Source organism: Neltuma alba, unplaced genomic scaffold, assembly GCF_004799145.2.
Source record: "Neltuma alba isolate B1F8T4 unplaced genomic scaffold, ASM479914v2 tig00012170_pilon, whole genome shotgun sequence".
NCBI classification, from domain to species: Eukaryota; Viridiplantae; Streptophyta; class Magnoliopsida; order Fabales; family Fabaceae; genus Neltuma; species Neltuma alba.
This window is the reverse complement of record NW_021636715.1, coordinates 1-23,164: the sequence shown is the minus strand read 5'-3', so window position 1 is coordinate 23,164 and position 23,164 is coordinate 1. Positions and strand designations below refer to the sequence as shown.

The following is a 23,164-nucleotide window of genomic DNA, read 5'->3' as shown; positions in this document are numbered from 1 at the left end:
GAAGAATATTATATAAAAATTTAATTTCCTATCATTATTTATTCAGTATGTAATTATGTATTCAAGCAGATCTTATTTTGTAATAGGTTACTATTTCTTTTTTTAAAATAATAAATTTTTAACTATAAATATTTTGTGCACATGTATTGCAATTTTTTATGAAATTTATATGATTTTAAAATTTTAAACGAAACTACAATATTATAAATTTGTTGATAAATTTATAGCTTGTTTAGGAATATTTTAGGCTGCCTAATAAAATGTTCTTTTTTTTTTTTACTGAAAATAAAATGTTTGTATGGAGGAAAGTTCACTTGAAATCAAATTTATCCAGGTCAACCTTTTAGTCACATGATGAATACAAATCTCATTGTTTCCCAATAGCAAACTAATAAACCTTGGCAATATTTCAAATCTAAATTAGTTTGTTGAGTCACTTATGACTCATACATCATTATACATTTATTATAGAGACTCGAGCAGAGAAATGAATGGAGAAATCATTGCAATTGCAAACCATCGAGTTATATTTAATAATTTGGATTTGATATTTTCAAAAGCATAAATTAATCTATATTATTAAAATTTGATTTCAATAATTTAAAACCGTAATTAAGAAGAGAGAAAGAATAACACTCACCATACTCTAATCTTTTACGCTAAAAACGTTGGTCCCAATAGAAATTTTGACTGCTTAAAAGATATACAAAAGGTCTCAAGTTTGAATATGTATAAATGCAAAAACACATGTTTAAGAAAACTATTCCCAAAACCGACAATGCTCAAATTTGATAAGAGTCAAATGTATTCTTCCAGCATGTATTAAAAAAGTTTCAAAAAAAGAAAAACAGAGAAAGCTCTACCTTTGCCCTTCCATCAATCCTTATTCTTCCAGCAGACATCAAATGTTCTTTTTACTTTGGAAGAATAATTGTTCATCGCACACTTTTTTTTTGGGGAATATGTAGAATAAAATACAACGATAATTTCAAGATCAAGAGATATAGTTTCATCCCCTTATTATGAAAAAAAAAAAATAAATATTATTAAATAATGATTACAAGAAGTCAAAAACATAATAATCAAATGTTTTCATTCCCGCCAAAAATTAAATTTCCTTGTAAACCTCACTTCAAATCTAGTATGCCAAACACTGTAAAATAGGTTTCCCAAAATAAGACTTTCAGGGAAACCTCAAGGGAAGTATTGCCACTGTGTATCATTTAGATCAGAGTTCTCCGTAGAGACATCATGGTATACAATAAATTATGAGTGTGAAAAAAGATCCTAAATTCTGTGTGCTCCCTAGCATGTCCCTTCAATCCCTTCATTGATGGGCGAAAGATCCTCGGCTTCAATCTATTCAACCTAGATAATAAATCAAACAAGCTTGGCTGAAGTTAATTAACTTAATCATGGCCCTCTAGAAATTTCTCTATCACGACTGAGAATGCTGCAAAACCAGCACAACCGGCGCATGCCGCTTTAGGACCACCTAGAACCAGAAAACAAAAGAATGGTAACAGATAAGATTGAGATAAAGCCAGAACGGAATAATATAATAGTAAATCCATACATTTCATCTTCTGATTTCTTGAATAAGTTTCAACTTGTCTTCGTTTCCTTTTGCTTAATTTCTTTTGTCCATTTATTTTTCTCTTAGTTGATTTTCCCCTTTACAGCCTCTAATACACTATTCCTCCAGCCATGATGGCAATTACACTTGGATAAAAAACAAATAGAAAAAGGAAATACTAAAGAACTTTCTGAAATATAACCAAAGGATTCACTCCAGCACTTGCACATTATAGAGTTAACTCTTAAACTCCTTACAAGTCTAAAGCTAATGTTGTATACTCGGATCCCCAAAACTTGATGGTCAAACTCTAAATCCTTTAAATTTGCATGTAGCTTTCCTGTTTATGCAAGTTTAGCAAGTTTTCTGTCCCCACTTATTGGGCCATTTAAACTCTTACTGCAGCCTAGATTCCAAAACATATGCTACAAATTATCCTATAAATAGGTGAACCAGTGTCACGTTGGAGAAAATAGTCCAAAACTTGCATAAATCCCTTTCCTATAAAGCAAAGCTAAAATATAGAAGCTGAGAATAGTTGTAAACTAGTGATAAAAGACAAGTAACTGCTATTTTTACAGTTCACGTTCTATTTATCAATAAATTCTATGCTGTTGAGGCTTTATTTATTTATTTTGAATAAAATGTTCAAATAATGAGCATCGACTATCAACTATGAAGGATTTGACATTCGTGGTTTTGAACAACTAATTTTCACTGGTGATATTTGTCATGGTCATGCTATGTTTTTCCTTTTCAGGATTAGTTTGCACCTGTATGGCTGTATGAATTGACTCTACAGGTTTTTTGTGAATTTGCATAATAAACACAATCGTTTTAGCGTTTAACATCCATTACCAGGTAACGATATGTACAGTGTAGATGCTACAGTGGACGTCACTGAAACTGCTTTCTTCTCAATCAGTTCTAATTATGTGCATGATTAGCAGTAACTGATGAAGCCTAATGACTTCAAGGTGCATGCTAAAGCAAGAGGGCTGGACAGGTGGATGGGGGTAAACATGGCAAATGCCGAGGAAAACTAACTCCAGCGTATTACAAGTATACGGACTGAGGTATATGAGAGAGAAGGCAGTCTCTTAGAGATGGCTCAAGAGGGAGGTCTGATAGCATTAGCTGATGTGAAAATTACAGCAAAGAACCGGAAGAAACCTAACTTTGCATGCTGCTAGAACTCTATTTTGCTTTCTGCTTGTTTATCCTTTATTTTCTTGCAGGTTATCTTCATAATTTTTTCTGTTGATCCATTTTCCTGTACTTGGCTTGGCTCTTGAGCTATCAGTTTCAGAGCACTTCAGTACTCTCAGGCAGGACTGAATAGCTTTGTTTCTTTCCATAAATGCCAATACTGGAAAGGCTTCAGCAGTTATCAGCACTGATGAATTCTCCAGTTATTGTGCTCCCCATTTCTTTTTGTATATAATTTTAGATCCTTTGCCAATTGCCATATCTAGTTTTTATACTTACATCTCTACCAAATTGTTGAAGCCATTTTGAATTCCTTTATCCGTTTTGGAAGAGAGACTTGCTTAGAACTACCAGACGCCTGAAGATATGTACTAGCAGACTATTTTCCCGCCTAGAATACTTGTTTTTCCCCCTTAAACCAATTTTCAATTTCTCCAGACTGTCAAGTAACCTTTTAAAGCACTTTACTCCTCTTTATGAAAATGAACCTTAAGAATCTATCTCCCTCATCCCTAAGCTCCAATTAACCAAGAGTAAGTAAACCTTGAGCTCTAATATGTCCTGGTTGTTTCTATTACTCGGTTTCTGGCCCAAGAAAGGTAAAAGGTTATACAGTTGGGCAGCACATATGGAAAGTAAATAGGTCTAGAAAGCACCACACATAGAGAATGTAAAAAGGAAATTTAAAAATGAAAAAAGCAAGTATAGTTCGAATCGGGGAGGAGTTACCTTTTGCTGATATAGCACCTCCAGTAACACATCCAGCAACAACTGTATTTGTTGTGTCATGTTTAGCTCGTGCCTGAAAAAGATATTATTAAAAAAAGAAAGAAAAATAACCTGACAAGTTTAATCTAATAAAAATCTTCAATCAAAAACTTCATGAGAGTCGCACCTTCTCAACAACACATTCAGCTGCTGAGAATATCAAACCCATGACAGCAAATGCTTTGGCTGAACTCAAGCTCCTTCGTCCCATCTGCTTTGCTTGATATATTAGTTTTTGCCTCCCAGTCATTTCATCCTCCATCAGATGCGTGTCCATGGATCCGAGAAACAAACCCATGAACAAGCCAATCCCACCTCCTAAGAACATTACATTAAATGATAAAATAAATATGTGGCCATAGATAGCTTTCCATGTCTAGGGTGAAGATGAATGTTTATTAAATCACATCTGGAGCCGGACAATTCAATTTATGTAGAGGTAAAATTATGCTTTGAAATCAAAAAATTGGAGAATGAGGCTGCTACTGTCATACCCATCACTCCACTTACGACGCTACGCACTGCACAATTGTTCCAAATGTCTTGACCACGAATTTCCTCAACTGTGGGCAATCTTATGGGTTGAATCTGAGGTTTCTCGGCTTCTTTCAAGGTCGAAGAGCTTCCAGATTCATTTCCCGAATTATCAGCCATTTATATGGCTCAGATCCAAAATATGCAAGAGTTAACTGAAATCCCCTGTAAAACAGAGCGTTTGGAAAAAAATGAGAATTCATAAAAAGGATGTTAGGCACAGTCTCTTCAATTTCCACTACCAAAACAGTACTCAGCACAATGAAGGGTCAAGATGCCAAATAAACAGGTTAATCTCAAACTTCAACAATCTCCACGTCAATTATGAAAAGTTTTCGCAATGAATAACTCAATTCCTATGAAAGTATCACAAGAATGAATAAGAAATATGTTGAAAATCAACTGTCGTTTTCCCTTGATCCTTTCTTTAATTCTCACTCCCTCCTATCAGACATAGCCTTAACTTCTTAAACTTTCCTCCCGAAACAAAACCATATAAACTTAATATTTGGGCACTAATGCAACACCTTCTAAGAATTTTTTTTGCGAAAACCAATCAAAAAAATTCGCGACACCAAGATCATTGAGTTCAACATATTGTGCAGAAACAAGAAAACAAAACCAAATTCATAAACACAAAAGCTTCCTCCACATTGTTCTTACTTGTTACCGTTGATCTGGAACCAAGACTTCGGGTCGACGACGATGCACTACAGGGGCTCGGCAAACGGTGGCTGGCTAGGGTTGACAGGAAATTTTGGGGAAGAAGTGAGTGTCGAACGGTCGAAACCTCGAAGGAAAATTGGAATTCAAAGATGGCAATTAAACAAAGAAATATAAATCTTTTTTATTTTATAATTCTTGCCAGGAAAAAATAAACAAATCATATTGGGTTGCGTTTCTAAAGAGTGATGGCTTTTGATATTCTGGATTGTCTCCGAAAAAGGAAAGAAGTAATATTCGTTTGATTAAATTTTGTTTTTTATTCTGAAATCTACAGTGAGCTCCCCAAGCTCCATGCATTGCAGGATTGCACAGAAAAATGTCTCCAGCAAATATTTGGATTAGATTTTTAATGTTTGAGATAAGTATACGAAACGAATTTTGTTTCGGATTGCGTAAAAACATTATTTTCATTGGTACTAATGTTTCCCAAACACCCTCTAGTAGTAGGAAAATGAGGATAAATAAATAATACTCCTCATATTCTAAATAAAATATCTATTTTGTAATATAAATGTAAGATTCATTTTATAATGTAAATATTTACACTATAAAATAAGACTTACATTTTGGACTAGAGAAGTAATTAGGGATGACAAATGGCAGCCTGTTTTCATCAATACATTATAAACGAAAATATTGAGATGATATGTTGTGAAAAGTACTTATCAATGCACTACACTGAAAATTATTTACTGTTTGAAAAAGTTAAATGCATGCGAGTGAGTCTTCTGAAGTATCTGAGACTTGGTCTAGAGATTTACAAGTCTTTCTATGTCAAAGTTTGTATAGACAACTCTTCAAGTTTCACACATACCATGTTAAAATCTCAATTTGTAAAACTTCAAACTAAGGACTCTTCAACTAAAAGAGACCATCTCACATGATCATGGTCAGATTCTTTCTAATATACATGATCCTCATATGAGGTAAGCATAGAGCGTACTCGAATTTTAGAGATAGATAGAACAAGTTTTCAGAAAGAAATAAAATTTTAGAGAAATATTATGGAAAACATATTTTCATTTATGAGAAGCAATTACAACACTGATGCCTTTTTTGAAAACCATAGGCTCGTTTGTACAGATTTTCTGACTAACTAGAAGACAAACTTAGATTATTATACTCAATAATACAACCTTATTTTATAAAAGTAGATATTCCTGATAAAAGCAAAAGCACACAAAATTAAAGTGAAAACTGGACAAAAGCAAAAGTACACCTCACACCCATACTTGAAGCAAACCTAAGTCTGACATATAGAAAATTGTTCACCCAAAAACAACTTATACCCATTTTCAGTTGTGACAAATGTGATATTTATATTTCTTAATTGAAAAGTGAAATTGTTCGCCTTTTGTACAATTTCAGTTTTATCTTGTCATTATAAGATTCTCCCATGTGCAATATTATCGCGTAAATTTCTTGTTTGGGATCCCACCAGTTGATTATAAGTTGGTTAGAAGAGCATTTTGATCACCTACCCAAAGATTCCTACAAGTTTAGCAATTTTCTTGTGGATACTTTCTCAAGTTTATTAGCAAATATCTCATGCTATATAGATTGGGTAATAGGTTGTACTTGACCTTCTATTACTTCATAATTTTCAAGAAGTTGAAAAGTTTAGTTGGACATTAAGAATTTTAGTTCACCTGTGCAGAGAATTATCTAATGCCACCAATTTGATTGACTAACAATGAGATGACAGAATGCTTATTATTAATACATTTGTGAGCACTGACCACTTCCCTATGCTAGCATCGTAACAATCTACGTCTCTATATTCACATTCTTACATCGACCCTCTCTCCTGCCTTTAGTTTTAGGTTTGCTAAATTTACCCACCAAATATTGATGTGTGTACTTATTATTGAAATTGTGCAAATTTTAGCATTACTTTTATAATAATAGATGAAGAAAATACAGGACAAAACCCTCATATAATTGCCATGTCTTTACTGCGATACAAGAGTTTTCTTCATAAAATGGCTAATAACGAGATAATTTAGTAGTTATATGAATCTCCTAAAATGTGCCAATTGATTTTAAAACATTACTTAACAACACCCGAAATATGGCTTGCTTCAATTTATCTTATCTATTTTTGTATTATAAAATGGCATCATCTACTAAGACAATTTGATTGTTAGCAATCAATTCATGTCACACCTAGTCATTTGAGAAATCACTACACAATACAACTATGAAACTAGTCATTCGAGAAATTATTACACAATACAACTATGAAACACAACACCGACAATACAACTATGAAATGCAACAACTACAAATTGGACTCCATAATACTACAACTTCATTGAGGTGAACAGTTTCTTACAAATCTTAACTCTTCATAGGCAAACAATTTCCAGTGTAGAATTTTAGGAAATACTTCCTACATTGTAGTGTTTCAGCATTTTGTTAAATACTTAAAATATATCAATAAAATCTTAGAAAAAAGTAAACATAAATAATATTACCGTTGCTTTTAGCCCAATTTCAATTTGTAAATTGTAATTTATGGTGACTTCAATTTTGTAAAATTTATCCAAACAGATTTTGACTAGTTTTGAGTATATCAGGTGATTAATACGTAAAAACTCCATGGATATATTGATTTCCATTTGCGGGTAAAGCTACAAGAATCAGCTTTAAAATTAACTAGAGTTTTGAAGAAAAAGCCATTAGCAAATATAACTTTCATCCGATTATTTTTTTTAACTTCCAACTAGCTTTTAAGGGTTACAAACTATAGTTTTGGCCAATTAAAAGCCATCCAAAACAAGCATTAAATAATGCTCCCTTTGGTTATCATGGATTTTTTTTTTTAATATTATGCATTATGGTTTATTATTTTTGAATATGTTGTAATACTTTGTAAGTTCTTTTTTAATTTTAAGTCTAGTTAAATCACTATGGATTTCTATAATTCTATCCATTACCAACAACACAAGGGAAGAATCCTTCTTATTAAGAAAGCCCAAGTCAGAGAAAAAGTGAGTGCTAGAGAAAACTCTGTTATTTAAAATGAAAATGAATGATAGTTTATTGAATTAATCCAATTGCTCATTAATTGGATGAGCTTATGGGTTTGATCAAATAACTCATTTATTAGTTTAATACGAATGGGTTTAAATAAAAATGGTTGGCCCGGCAAGCTTTGAACGAGATCCTCATTTCAACATTCAACAATAGGCCTGAAATTGGTGAATCTAAGTTCGATCATCTAGACCAAAGAGAGATTGGATTAAAAAAAAATTCAATTAAACAGAAGTTGAGTCTAGCAAAAAAAAAAAAATTAATATCTTATAATATGATAAACTAATATATAAATCTTCATTGAGATAGATACCTACATTCAGTATATTTATAATACTTCCAATAAAAAGATACATGTACTTTAAAAAAAACAAAAAGAAACATTTTGGCGGTGATTTTGTTTTAACTTTAAAAATTATTTTTACACTTTATGAAATAAAACTTTTCTAATACTCCTCCGGTCCTTAATATAGGACCCAATTCTTAAGGTAGTTTTAGTCCTAAATATAAGAACCATTTTTCATATTTATCAGTTTTCTCTAAATTATCCCTATGGATACTTCCTTAACCATAATCAAGTAGAAGAGGGAGATGTGGTAGTAAGAAAGATGATTGTGGTGTTTTAGGAAAAATATGTCACTTTTCTTATAATTAACTAACTTACCTAACTTCCTTAATCTAATCAAATTAGTTAAATAGGTCTTATATTAAGGACCGGATGAGTATGTAAAATTGTTTTTCCACAATCAATTCAAAGTACAAATTAGAGTTGTGCCAAAAAAAAAAGGTACAGTTAGCATTACAATCCAACTAAAGATTTTTTTAAAAAATATATGTTTGTTTTTAATGAAAGTAAGGGGCAACATTGACAAAAAGGGAGTTAATTTTTTTTTTTAATGAAAGCAGGAAACAGATCATTCCATGTTGAAAAAAATACAAATAGAAGAAAACTACAAATCAACATTATTCACCTCCAAAAAAGGGTAGATGGTAAAAAAAAAAAAGTAGATTAAAGTAAAAAATTTGCTTATAAGCCAACCTAGCCAAAAAAATCAGCTTCTCTATTTTCCTCTTCATACAAAAAGTTAAGATCAACATGTCAATTCCTGTGCAAAATTCTTCTAGTTGAGTTTATAATAAATTGAAAGGGATGATAACCATAAGGAAAAATTGTAAATAAAGACCTCTCAATATATAAAATAGCAATCAGGGACCCTGAATTTGAGAAATTACTCACAAGGACCCGGTCCCAATTTGCAATTATGAAATCATGGCCAAATTACCAAAATACCTCTCTTTAATTTTTTTTAAAAAAAAGAACACCACCACCGGCATCGGAGCTCCGATGCCGGCGGCCGGATTCCGGCCATTGCCGGCAGCCTTCCTTTGTTTTTTTTTTTTTGAAACTGTTTTTTTTTTATCCCCCAACTTATGCTTCCCAAAATTAGAAATGACCATCGAGCCAACAAATTTTTACTAACATTATAATACAAAAAAAATATAAGTTAACTCATTTACTCTTGTTCCAGGTGATAACAACAATATATTTAGAAATAACAAGTTCTGATTGTAAAATAACACGTCTGGAATGAAAATTTAACAATATGTTTTTTTTATAACAACAAATTTTGTTACAGGTGATAACAACAATACATTTGAAAATAACAAGTTCTGATTATAAAATAACAAGTCTGGAATTAAAATTTAACAACACGTTTTTTTAGAAAATTATTTATATTATGATTTTGGAAAATAAATTATTTATAACTTATAAAAATATTTTTAATATATTTATTTTTTTTCTAAAAAATAATTTTTAATCTATATATCTATACAACTCATTATAAATCAAACTACTTCTTATAAATTATAAAGCATTTATAATTAAGTATTAATTATTTTTAATCTATAAATCATAGTATAAATTTTTATATTATTTCATTCTTTAAATATTAAAATTTATTATTAAGTATTTAAATATTATAGTATAATTTATTATTTCATTCTTTAAATATTAAAAATAGTTTTTATATTTAAAGAATAAAATAGTATTTTTAATTATAAATTAGAGATAAATTTCATTTATAAATTTAAGCAATCAAAAAGTATTTTCAATCTACAATAAATTGTACTATTTATAATTTATAAAAAGTAGTTTGATTTATAATGAGTTGTATAGATATATAGATTAAAAATTTTTTAAAAAAAATTAAAAAAGTGTGTTGTCATTTTCCCTAAATTTTATTTATAAATTTGAACAATAAAAAAGTATTTTTAATCTATAATAAATTACACTTCAAGTTCTGATTATAAATTGGAGATAAAAATTATTTTTTTAGCAAATTAAATAGATTAAAATACTTTTTATAAGTTATAAATAATTTATTTTTCAAAAGTATAAAATAATTAATTGTTATAAAAAAAAGTGTTGTTAAATTTTAATTCCAGATTTCTTATTTTATAATCAGAACTTGTTATTTTCAAATGTATTGTTATTATCACTTGGAATAAAATGTGTTGTTATATAAAAAAAAAAGGTGCTGTTAAATTTTAATTCCAAACTAGTTATTTTATAATCAGAACTTGTTATTTCCAAATGTATTGTTGTTATCACCTGAAACAGAGTGTGTTGTTATAAAAAAAACGTGTTGTTAAATTTTAATCCCAGACTTGTTATTTTATAATCAGAACTTGTTATTTTCAAATGTTTTGTTGTTATCACCTGCAACAAAATTTGTTGTTATAAAAAAAACATATTGTTAAATTTTCATTCCAGACGTGTTATTTTACAATCAGAACTTGTTATTTCTAAATGTATTGTTGTTATCACCTGGAACAAGAGTAAATGAGTTAACTTATTTTTTTTTTTGTATTATAATGTTAGCAAAAATTTGTTGACTCGATGGTCATTCCTAATTTTGAAAAGCATTAGGTTGGGGAATCAAATCCCCCCAACCTCACTTCCCCCCAATTTAAAAAAAAAACAGTTTCAAAAAAAAACAAAAGGAAGGCCGCCGGCAATGGCCGGAATCCGGCCGTCGGCATCAGAGCTCCGGTGCCGGCGGCCGGATTCTGGCGAGGCAATGGTGTTCTTTTTAAAAAAAAAAATTAAAGAGGGGTATTTTGGTAATTTGGCCATGATTTCATAATTGCAAATTGGGACCGGGTCCTTGTGAGCAATTTCTCAAATTTAGGGTCCCTAATTGCCATTTTATATATTGAGGGGTCTTTATTTGTAATTTGCTCTAACCATAATTATATTGCGTCTTGCAATAGTTGATATAACACTAGTACAGTAACAAAAAACCTCCAAAATCTCTAGCCCTTCAAATAGACTTTCAAATCAGAAAATAAGCACCCAAACAGCATTTGGGCAAAGGTAACATACCAAAAGGACTTATTGGATTCCCAAGAGTTGAACCCAAACATAAGTTGAGTACGTCTTAAGAAAAATTTCCTGTAATCTGTATTTTGAATTTTAAGAACAAAGCAGTATCAATTGCATTGCTTGTTAACAACATGATTGTGAAATGTATACTTGTATTAAATATAAGTTAATGTACAGATATGTAGTTTTCGCTTAGAGCTTTGGGCACTCAAGAATTTTTTTTAAATGCGAATTTATCCTAAAAGTTTGAAATCGTAGTAATACTTGTCCCATACTGTTAGAAACTTAACATTAACTATTAAAATAGTATCGTTAACTATTACATATTTTAAATGGTAAGAAATAACATTATTATGATTCTAAATTTCCAGGACCATTTTGCACCTAAAAAAATTTCAGATGCCTAACAATTCTTGAGTGAGATAATTTGTTTGGATAAATTTTTACTTTAACCTTGACATGTATAGCACTTTCACAAGTTCGAATTTTGTACTTAAAAATGATTCTATTATGCTAAACTATACCCTCATTGATAAAATGAAAATAATATGAACAGGTAGCTTGATATTTGAAGGAGCTGTGAGAACTTTTATGAGAGAAGTGATGCGATTTTGATTATCAGCCCCAAGAATTGTTGAAGGCGGCAGAAGTGATTGCCTGAGCGAATTCTTGAAAGTTAATGCAACCGTCGCCGTCGGTATCAGCCTCTTTGATCATTCCGGTGAGCTCCTCCGCCGTGAGGGCGTGGCCCAACTTGGCCATGGAATGTGCGAGTTCGGCGGCCGTGATGTAGCCGTTGCCGTCGCGGTCGAACATCCGGAAGATCTGGCGGAGTTGGTCCTCCGTGTAGGGGCTGTGAGCGTGGATGAGATCCGGCTCGACCATGGCGACGAACTCGGAGAACTCCACCATGCCGTTGCTGTTCCTGTCGGCCTTCTGGATCAACGCCTCCAGCTGGTCCTCGCTCGGCTTCAAACCCAGCGACCGGAGCAACGACCCTAGCTCGAGCTGCGTCAAGCTTCCGTCCTTGTTCCGGTCAAACGATCGGAAAATCTCTCGCAACTCCGCCAGCTGCTCGTCGTCCAGTTTCACCGGTTGTTTGTTTGAGCTCATTCCTGATCCGATGATTTTGAGACCGAGACCGATCGATGATTAATCAATGTGTTTTGCACTTCATTGATTGATTTTCTTGGTGGTAAGGGTCCGTTTTCCGGAGAAAAATTCAGAGTTTCTGAGAATAATCAAATGGTAAGAAAAACATTTGAGGAATTATCAAAGTCTATAACAACTCGCTTTCTCTGTGTAGCTTGATTCTCGGATCTGAACACTACGTGCAGTTTTTCTAGGCGATGATGGTAGTATATTTATCAGGTTTGACCGTTTAGTATTCACATAAACCAGTGATTAATGTCGCTGGCCCCAAAAAAAAAAATCAGTAATTAATGAAAAAACAATGTGTGATTAATGAATATGGATCCAGTATGTGCTCGCTGCTTATGCCGTCATGCGTACTGTCGAGATTTTCAAAACTACAAAGAGAAGATTTATTATGTTTTAAGGTTTATTTATACTATGTTATGCATGAGATAATGCAAATTTCCCCTTGAATTTAACTAAAATCGTGGCACTGTTGCTAACGTTAAAAATGCTACGGTAAATGTCACTATTTTAATGATGAGTATTAGTTTTTTTAACAATAAAGAATAATATCCTTATAATATTAAAATTTTTGGACAAATTTGCACACAAAAAATTTTAGATGCCCAACACTCTTAGGCAAAAAATTTTAGGATAAATTTGCACTTTAATCCTAACATAAAAGGCTAAATCATACAAAACTTTTTCTAAATTTTGAACCAAGACTATAAATAACTCTCTTGGCTCTTATTATTTAAGTTACTTATCATTATTATAACTTACATTAAGTCATTTTAACTTTGTGTGAATAATCTCGACCATCAATTATATATTTTCCTAAATTTTATTTTTGTATAAATATAACTTATATATACAAACTTTGAGTTACATGTTATGTATAAATAAGTGATGAATACAACTACTCACGGAAGAGCTAGCTACACAAATGTAAAAATTTACGAGAATTATTATAAATTTTAAAAAGATGAGAGACATCACATAAAATTTAAAGAATTATATTGTTTGTGATTTAGCCTAATGTAAAATTAAGCACAATAGTTGCATCAAATTTTTTATATCCATCAAGTTTTACAATCATACATGATCATGTATCCTATTTTTAAAATGTTACTCTTCTGGTCCTATTTACAGGATAGAGAAAAGACTTTTTTGATCTTATTTATAAAGCACTGAAAGAAATTTTTTGAGTGAATGTACAATTTTACTCTTTATTTATTATTATTGACTTTCTTTACATGAATTATGGTGTATATTAAATAAGAATAAAGTTAAAAAGTTGTTGAATTTTAAATAAGGGTTTGAAATTTAAGATTTTTCTTGGTATTTATGAAACATGTTGGAAATGACTTATAAATAGGATGAGAGAAGTAGTATTTCATTATAAATTTACATGAAATAAAAAAAGACACATGCTATGTGTAATTGGAGAATTTAATATAATGGATATAAAAAAATTAACCTCAGATTTTTCACAAATTTAAATATAATTTTGTTGGCTACCATCTTTAAAAAATGCATTTCATAATTTTAAAAAATTAAAAATTTAAAACTTTTTAAATATGGTCATTCAAATTTTGTTTTATACCATAGGTCATGAATTCATTATTCCCCGTAAAGAAAATTTAAAATTATAAATTTACATTTTAAAAAGCCTTAAAAAATGATTGGTGTCTCATACACCACGAGATGTCAATATAACCATTTAAATATGGAAAATTTGGTTAAAACTCCTCATTTGAAAGCTTAGTTAACTAATAAATAAATAAATAAATGAATGTAACTATAATCCGTGATGTACAATATCTTATTAATGATGTGTAATAATCATTAGTATGAAAGTTATTTGCATATAATAAAAGAAAAGTTACACTCACATACAGGTTATAATTACACGTGCTTGAATTTAAAGGAGTGTTTGGATGGAATCAAAATTATGATTTTAAAAGTGCTTTTACGGTATACGAAGTAAATATGTGAAAGAGTTTATCTCGATTTGCAGAAAAGTGCTTTTCAAAAGTACTTCTAATGCTACCCAAACACCCTTTAAGTCTTTTTAGCCGATTGAGTTTTTCAAACAGAGATTTTTTTTTTTTTTTACCAAATGTCCCTTTAAACATCTACTGATGTGTAGTTCATCAATTAGGTAAGTTACGCTAAATATACAACATTGATAAATTTTGCCCTTTATCAGAATATAGATTAGGAAAGTGGGGATCTGCCTATGGTTTAAAAGAACTTTAACGAAGAACTCTCGTTGGGACATACTCCAGGTACTTCTCGTCATTTTGATCTCATGTAATTTTGTACATTTGATTGTAACTTCTTTTATTTTCTTAGAAATGAAATTCCCTTAATTTTCATTAATGAAAAGAGATACTAGTAAAGATAATGCGACTCATATCTCAAACGCCGGAAATTTCTTCTCGAATTACGTTACGAATTAATAACAATAATAATAACAACTTTGCCATTAAAAAGAATAAATAAATACACGATTGATTGATTAATTGAGGGAGAAGTAATTTATTTTATATATGATGAATATGTGAAAAGAGTTTTTTTTTCATTAAACATAAAAATACTCGTTTTAATTTCATTCAAATAAATTGTGAACAAGATTATTAAACTCACAAGTTTAAACTTATAAAAAAGAGAAGGGACTCAATAATTTAGATTTCCTTTTGGCCAATAATAATTTAGCATCCTTGGTACTTCTTCGATCCTAAATATAAGACCCTTATATGCATTATATAAGGATTTTATATTTAGAATCCGATAAGTATTTTTTTTTAGCCCATAGCATCGTTGATATTTCATACAAATAATGTTAGGATAATGCATCACCAATACGGTCTTGAATCAATTATTTTTTTTAAAATAAATTCTTGACTTGAGATATTTGATATATGGAGAATTATATTCAACGACTTTAAATTTATAAAGTTATTTTTAAAAAACATTTACTTGTAACTTTGAGCGATGTTATTTTTAATTTTGAGGAAAAACATGATCATAACAACGTCCTTTTATTATAGTCAAATTAAATGAAATGACTCGTATCTTTATATTTTATTTTTCTTAAACATTTTCGTTCTAATAAATTTCTGGACACGGTAATATTCTTAATCATATTTTTGTCCGAATCGATTTAACGACAAAGGAGGAAATGTATTCAAACCGATTTAAGTCTGCTTGGATTTTGGAAGGTTTATTACTCATTGACCTAACGGCTATGATCGATTAAGTGCATCGCATCCGCATATACCGTCATGGACTTACCCACTGCGATATCGCCACGTGTCTTGCAGGGCCAAACTTCTTAATCACGCGCCAAAAAGTCACATACAAGTAACCGCCTGAATCGAAAGAGTTAAACGGTATTATCACACTCCTCACAATGATTCCTCTTAATCTCTCACATTGCTCAAACTTTCCTAATTTTTCTCAGATTCTATCTTTTATCTTTCTAGGAAGCAAATCATTCGCTGGTTCATTTGCTTCTTCGTCCAGTTTCTGTACTTCTATTTGGATGCGAAGAAAGCACGAGAAAGTTTCTGATCATCACTATCGGAAAGTATATACCGCTCTCCTCCCTGATTTTATACTCAGTGTTACTTCCTTTTTTGGTCTTCTTGTATCTGTTGCTTTCTTCTAAATGCTAAAAGAGGAAATTTAAACGAGGGTTTGTGTAACACATTGCGAGTTTTAAAGGCTTATAATCATAGTTTGTCTTGTGCTCTTGGGATGGTAAAAAAGAACAGGATTTGAATTCTGAAATTTCTTCTCTTTTCTTCTTGTTTGATTTTGTACCCATTTTTGTGTTAGAAACAACACTACTGTCAAATTCTTGTGGTTCTGTGATGCAAGATTTGTCTCCATATAGTTGGCTTTTTAATGAATACAATCTCTTCGTTTAATTTGTTCCCTTTGCAGAGTTTTGTAAGTGTTTGTTTATTTGTCTCTATTATGGACAACAACTCAAGCGCCATAAAATGATGAACTTTGTTTAATACAAGTGCCACACACGTCTTGAACATGAACACGAAACGACTTTTGAATTGCTTTCGATTTACTGTGTAATTGAATCATATAGACCGTTATAGTCCGCCTTGCATTACAACTGAGAAAAAGTTGACTTTTACTGATATGTGAATCATTGCATATATAGTTGGAAACATGAAAAAAACTACTTCCCGAGTTGTCATGTTGTGATAATATGTATGTTGAATGTATCGAATATTCTTATTTGTCTCTATTATATATGGACATAATGCATATTCATCTAGTGATAGCAATACTTATATGATTTGTTTACTACAAAATTTGTTTAACTAAACAAGTGGAATTTTAGCACATATGCCCCATTATTCATGACGTATAAGTAAATAAAGAGGTTTACTATAAATTTTTTGTTATATATACTGATATTGATTCTTTAACTTTGAAATGCTTATCATTAGTGATCTTATTTAGAGTACAGTGAAACTAAGTACTGTTGCGAAGCAATCAATGGATCAAGAAAATAAATCCTCACTCGATACGAAAACTACGAAATATGTATAAATGTCTTTATAGTTTTCATGGTTTTGCCTTTCCATGTACCTAGTTTTTTGGTTCTTTTTGGGCGATTGAGCCAAGCCTATATTGTGAAGTTTTTCATGAATCGTGAATATGATCTTTAACGGGTTTATCCTAGATTTCAACCCCCCTATTTTTTTAATGTTTTATGTGGTGCAAAATAAATATTTCTTTCGCCCTTTGAAAGGGGCGATATATGAGGTATACGATACCGGCAGGTAATCCAGTTTAGAAGAATCTCAATTTACGGCTGTTGTATGCAATCAGAGAACAAAAATAATAAAACTGGCAGATGTCATGTAAATAGAGCAAAGGTTTGTAGGGTAATAGACATAGTCATACTCCATTCCATTTCTTCGACAAATCTACAAAATTATGTTCTTAACATTTTTGTATTTTGGCTGAACTTGGATACATAGCTTTTAGCTTAATTAGACACAATTTCATATTTATTGCACCGAGTATAAGAAATAAGTCTCAATGTTCGTATCTCATTATTAGAAACACTTGATATGGATTTTATTTTTCATATTGATATTGATACTGATTTGTCCTCCAATTTTCTTTTTCATATTCCACCAGGTTGGATGATAGGGTCCCACGTCAGTTTCAGGTGTATTCTAGGGGAAAGAGCAAGAATAAAGGGTAGTTTATGAATTGAGGGAAGTTAATACACGTGTTAGTTTTTCTCAGTTCAACGTGGGAGTAGTTATTATCAGTTATCTTCAGTTATAGGAGGTCATCGTCAGTTATTTTATGTCTTATCCTACCAGCCCATTTAGACATCATATGTATTAGTCTTGGAGACATGAATGAAAGTATATTATTCAGGAATTGCCCTCTTCTCATCTCCTAGGATTTCAGATACCGGTTCTAGGCTCTCTCTCCCTCTCATCTTTCTTCTAACTTTTCATCTGTTCTTTCCCCTCCCCATTCTTATTCTCTCTTCTACAGAACCTAACATTGGACAAGAAGAAAATTTCGGGAATAACTGGAAATAACAGAAAGAATGCACAGGAGGCTACGAAGGATGGAGTCTGGTGTCACATCAGAGGCATCAGATTCTAGTGAAATGAAGAAATCAAACAAAACAAGAGCAGTTGAAGTGTCTGGATGTGGAAGAGAAAAGGACACAACAGGCAAAGATATGTTGAGCAAACTGAGCAAAGTAGACTTGGCAGAACAAGAATGGGTCAATAAGATTCTAGAATGTCCTGTTTTCTGCCCATCAGAGCAGGAGTTTGAGGATCCTTTAGTTTATCTGCAGAAGATTGTTCCTCAGGCACAAAAATACGGTATAAGTGATCAAAGTCATATTTCCTGTTGTTTATTATTTTTAGCTTTTTAATATGTTCATGAACTGGCTTTAGTCCTTCGTTCTTCTTTATATTAAAGCTAAGTTGCATAAAATCCCCTTGAATTTTGAGTTGTGCACAAATAACTCTCACGATATTTAAAATTTGATCAAGAATCTTCCTAAATTTCCAATTTTGTGAAGACAATCCCCTTCCATTAATTAACCCTCTATCTTAATAATGGAGCATGATATGCGACCATGTACTCCATTAATTCATTAAACATTGGGTTATGAGCATGTCTGCATGTGATTATCCTAAATTTAAATCCTGTGCAGATAAATTCTCTGTCATGTTATAGAATAGGCAAATTAACAATAAGGGAGTTATTTGTATAATTTTAAAAGTACATGGAGTTTCCTTGTCAAGTTTTGGAGGTAAGGGAAGTTATTAATATCTAATCTAAAGTTTACAGAGTTATGTATAGTTTACCCTTATAGTAATGTTCATGAGGAATTTTCCGCAACAACCGAGCATACGGGCCTTTTCTGTATCCTGCTCATGCAATGTCATTGATCTATTAGAAGCAAATGACCATGAACATTTTTCTTTGACATTGCATATGGTTTGATTCTCATAACACTCTCATAGAACAAATAGCATATTTCTAATGATAAATCTTCATTTAAATGTTTCAGGAATATGCAAAATTGTTTCTCCTCTAAATGCCTCTATTCCAGCTGCTGTTGTCTTAACGAAAGAGAGAGAAAATTTCAAGTTTGAAACTATTGTACAACCTCTTCGGTTTTCTGAATTAAATGAGGACAATGAAACAACCTATTCTTTCAGAGGCAGGTAAGAAAATGCATTATGACTATAATTCTAGGATTATGATTCAATTGACATTGTTCAACTGCTGAATAATATTGTTTCCATCAGAAAATACACTTACCGTGATTTCGAGACTTTGGCAAACAAGGCCTTTCTCAGTAGGTTTTACAGTTCAGGAAATCTTCCTTCTTCATATGTGGAAAAGTTATTCTGGCATGAGATGGAGCATGGAGAGACGGGAACAGTTGAGTATGGAGTCAATGTTGAAGGTAGTGCTTTTTCATGTGATCCTAATGACAAGCTTGCAAAAAGCAAATGGAATTTGAAGGTAGTTTTTAAGACACTACTTTTCCCATTTGTTCTCTATAATATGCTTCTGTTAATTGTTAACAAATTCAGACTGATCATTGTGTTGTGAAAATAAAACTTTCTTTTTTTCTTCAATCCCAGAATTTCTCGCGGCTGCAGAAATCTACACTGCGGTTCATTGACCGAGACATTCCAGTAAGAGAGCAATCTTTAAACATAATCTCAATAAAAATTTGAACACTGTTTTCGGAGTGATTATTATAAACCTCATGGCAACGTTTCTTTTTTTGGGTAGGGAATAACTGACCCTATGCTTTATATTGGAATGCTATTCAGTATGTTTGCATGGCATGTAGAAGATCACTATTTGTACAGGTAATTCTCAAAACTATTACTCTGATGTTTATGTTCATCTACTATTTTACTGCACCTAGCTCTTATATGTTTTAATCCTTTTGTAGCATTAACTACCATCACTCAGGAGCAAACAAAACTTGGTATGGCGTTCCCAGCTGTGCGGCCTCTCAATTTGAAGAGGTTGCCTTGGATCAGGTGTTCCACTATAAGATTTTATCAAAACATGATGGAAAGGCTGGTGCCTTTGAAGCTCTTTCTCATAAAACAACCATGTTTTCTCCAAATGTGTTGCTCCAGCATGGTGTGCCAGTTTATAAGGCTGTGCAGAAGCCTGGGGAGTTTGTCATCACCTTTCCTAAAGCATATCATGCTGGATTTAGTCATGGTACCAATCCCTATCTTTCTGTGCATTGATAGTAGCATGGTCTTTGAAGTGAGAGAGAATGGGAGACAATCACATAAGAAGTGAGAATGTGTATGAAGCTCACTTTCTCCTTTCCACCCACTCTCCGTTTTCTTTTTATTTCTTTCATACTTTAAAAGTACTTCACAAGCTTCTAACTTCAGAGGATCTAAATCACTCTGCCTGTTTTATCACAAAATCCCAAATCCCCTAACTGAGCTTTAGCACAATGGTGCTAGAATCATATCCAAGACAAGAAAACCCAAGTTAATTACGCATTATGTAGGTTTCAATGTATATATTTATATTTATTGGATTGGATTCTTGTTGGTTCAGGATTCAACTGTGGAGAAGCAGTAAACTTTGCAGTGAGTGATTGGTTTCCATTAGGGGCTGAAGCTACAAGGCGTTATGCACATCTTGGAAAGATGCCTATGATTCCCTTTGAGGAACTTCTTTGTAATGAGGCAATGCTAATTTACAAGGCCCCAAATCTCAAAGGTTCAAATAACAACTCAATTTGGAATCCGACCATGCTACTAAGCTATCTTTTATGCAGCTCATGCGATTTTACGACGAGGCTCTTTCAAGACTGGAGAGTTCAATAAAGTATTCAAGTTCTTCAAATTTTCTTGGTACTGTGGTATGCAGCCTCTGCTGTAGAGACTGTTATGTGGCTTTCTTGCTCTGCAAGTACTGCTTTACTCATCCCATTTGTATTTCCCATGATGGTAAGATATCATTATTGTCATTTGCTTAATAGTCATATTAGTTGCTTTCACTATTGATGAGAAAGTTAATGCTTAACCTGTTTATAACTCTTCACTTAATAGTTTAAGCATTTAAATTGAAGTGATCCTTTCTAATTACAGTCTGGCATGCAGATGATTTAAGATATATATCTATTGCGGTTTGATTTGCATCAAATTATGTCCTTATCTGAACTTCATGAATCTTTTCTTCATCTTTTTATTTTGCTATACAGAAATTGAGACTCAGAATTGCAAATGCGGCAGGCAATGCACACTTTTCAAGAGAGATGAAATGTTGGCACTGATGGATGCTGCCACAAGTTTTGACCTGGAAAAAGACATTTTGTTGGAAGTTCAAAGACATAGTGGAGCAAATATACTGTCACAGGCATTCTTTTACACTGACTAAGAAAGCATTCAAGATAATAAGGTATGTACTCTTTAATAAGTTAAGGACTAAATTTGTTTTAATTCATTATTTGGATCTTCTAAAGATAAGTGTACATGAGGTTAGTAATGTTAAACTCATGTGCTGATACTATCTGTATGGTACCGGTACTTTGTGTTCCAACTTTATTAGCATTGATGTATTAATTCGTTTTATTATTTTGTGATCCTTTAAAGTGACCTTACTTAAAAGTGAAGAAAGAGATATAGACACATGATAATCGCGCCATTTTTATGACACCCACATATTAGAAGCGAGACCCATTATCATGTATCTATTCACTTCAATGGCTCTATATTCTTCAACTAACCCTATCAATGCTAACTTCCTAAATGGCATTACTTTTTGAATTTATGCAGGCTTAGGCTGAAGCTGGATAGAAATTTAAGCAGATGGCTTCTCTTTTTCATTTATAAGAAATTAATGTATATAGAATTATAGAATTACTAGGGACGAGTAAGTGCAGCATATATTAATAGAGTGTGTATTGTTTCTGTAACGTTATAGTAGGAAGTAATGATTCAGTCTCATTGTATCCACATCCTCATATTATGGAAAAGTTCTTTTCTTTGAGTATTTTCATCATTTTATTATTTTTTATACTCTCCTCTTTATTGTAGCTTTGATGTCAACTTTAAGATTAATAATTGATTTCTTTGTTCTACAATTTCTTTTCTTGGCACACAACAGAGAATAATGATATGGTGGAATTAATTATCTAATTAGCTAAAGTATACATTTAGTCCTTTAATTTTGTAGAAAATTTCACTTTAGTTCTTTAAATTTAAAAAGTATAAACATAACTATTTTAGGATTACAGCACTAAATATATGTTTTTTAAAGTTAAGAAAGCAAATTGAAATGTTGTATAAAGTTAAATAATTAAATGTATGCTTTCGCCTTATCCAATTACATGATGTGAAATAAAGATATTTTATGAAAGTTAATGAAATATTTACAAATTATTAAATGCCCACATATTTACCTGGTATATTAGAGTTGTATATTGACTTCAAACCATTGATTATGATGTAGTTGAAAGTATGCCAAATAATAATTGAAAAAAGCTCTGTGTTCCAAATTCAAGACGAACATTCAACAATAAAGAAACTTAAGAACAAGATTATTTCTCAATAATTAACAACAATATCAACAGAACATTAATTTATAGAGCAGACACAGACATAGGATTAATTAATTAAACATATTGGACGTGGAACACAAATAAAGCAAATTAATGAGTAATAATCGTTGAAAGATTTTCATAACTGCCTCATCAGGGCTTCAAACTCTTCCATGGCAGAAGCACGCAAACCCAGAAGAACATTTATGTTCTTCCTCTCTCCCCCATGAGAGAGGAACAAGGCAACCTCTTTCTCAGGCAAGGTGACAGGCCCAGAACACAGAGGCTGTCCCCATCCAAAATCTGTGGTCTGGAAAGACAACCTAGTCCAAGTTGTAATCAAAAGCGTGGCTGTTAAGGAAGGCCTCGCTCTTGTCGTCTCAAAGTAATCTATAGCTGATCTCAAATACCTATCTGAAACCAAATCAATGGCCTTCTGAACCAACCCAACTGCGAATGATAGAGGATTCTTCAGCAACTCACCAGCCTCACACAGTGAATGTGTGAATAGTATGGCGTTTCCAAAGTAGCCTTCTGGTAATGGAGGAACGAATCTTGACCGTCCATTAACAGCAAAGAGAAGCTTGGTTTGTTGATTAGGTTTCATCTTCAAGGCTTCAGTACGAGCTCTCCATACAAAACCAGAAAGGGCTTCAAAAGTAGAGCACTTTTG

The 23,164-nt window shown here is 32.0% G+C and overlaps 3 protein-coding genes and 1 pseudogene across 5 annotated transcripts; 1 reads left to right on the top strand and 3 right to left on the bottom strand.

Annotated features, from left to right (window-relative positions):
• Positions 1-1,099: 1,099 nt before the first annotated feature.
• LOC114724148 (mitochondrial import inner membrane translocase subunit TIM22-4) lies at positions 1,100-4,878 on the bottom strand. Of its 3 annotated transcripts, none has more exons than XM_028910453.1 (5): positions 4,758-4,878; positions 4,048-4,252; positions 3,681-3,871; positions 3,515-3,587; positions 1,100-1,495 (listed from the first exon to the last, which is right to left on the bottom strand). In XM_028910453.1, the coding sequence occupies exons 2-5, from the start codon at positions 4,205-4,207 to the stop codon at positions 1,410-1,412; spliced, it is 510 nt and encodes a 169-aa protein (XP_028766286.1). In that variant the 5' UTR covers positions 4,208-4,252; positions 4,758-4,878; the 3' UTR covers positions 1,100-1,409. The 3 variants fall into 3 exon arrangements, with proteins under 3 accessions (XP_028766286.1, XP_028766285.1, XP_028766284.1); XM_028910452.1 differs by having other exon boundaries at positions 4,048-4,268; positions 4,751-4,877; XM_028910451.1 differs by having other exon boundaries at positions 4,751-4,877.
• A 6,977-nt stretch (positions 4,879-11,855) lies between these two features.
• LOC114724143 (probable calcium-binding protein CML18) lies at positions 11,856-12,350 on the bottom strand. Its single transcript, XM_028910447.1, has one exon. The coding sequence runs from the start codon at positions 12,348-12,350 to the stop codon at positions 11,856-11,858; it is 495 nt and encodes a 164-aa protein (XP_028766280.1).
• A 5,653-nt stretch (positions 12,351-18,003) lies between these two features.
• On the top strand, positions 18,004-21,329 carry LOC114724142 (lysine-specific demethylase JMJ706-like; annotated as a pseudogene).
• A 1,147-nt stretch (positions 21,330-22,476) lies between these two features.
• Positions 22,477-23,158, bottom strand: LOC114724146 (omega-hydroxypalmitate O-feruloyl transferase-like; the record flags this gene model as incomplete). The annotated part of the gene is made up of 1 exon (XM_028910450.1): positions 22,477-23,158. A coding segment is annotated over one exon (528 nt), but the record flags the coding sequence as incomplete, so codon positions are not given.
• Between the last annotated feature and the right edge of the window lie 6 nt (positions 23,159-23,164).

Coding starts and splice junctions, on each gene's coding strand:
- LOC114724148 (XM_028910453.1), bottom strand. CDS start 4,207: ATGGCTGATAATTCGGGAAATGAATCTGGAAGCTCTTCGACCTTGAAA. Junction 3,872..4,047: donor CGTCGTAAGTGGAGTGATGG/GTATGACAGTAG, acceptor TAATGTTCTTAG/GAGGTGGGATTGGCTTGTTC. Junction 1,496..3,514: donor AGGTGCTATATCAGCAAAAG/GTAACTCCTCCC, acceptor TTCTGGTTCTAG/GTGGTCCTAAAGCGGCATGC.
- LOC114724143 (XM_028910447.1), bottom strand. CDS start 12,350: ATGAGCTCAAACAAACAACCGGTGAAACTGGACGACGAGCAGCTGGCG.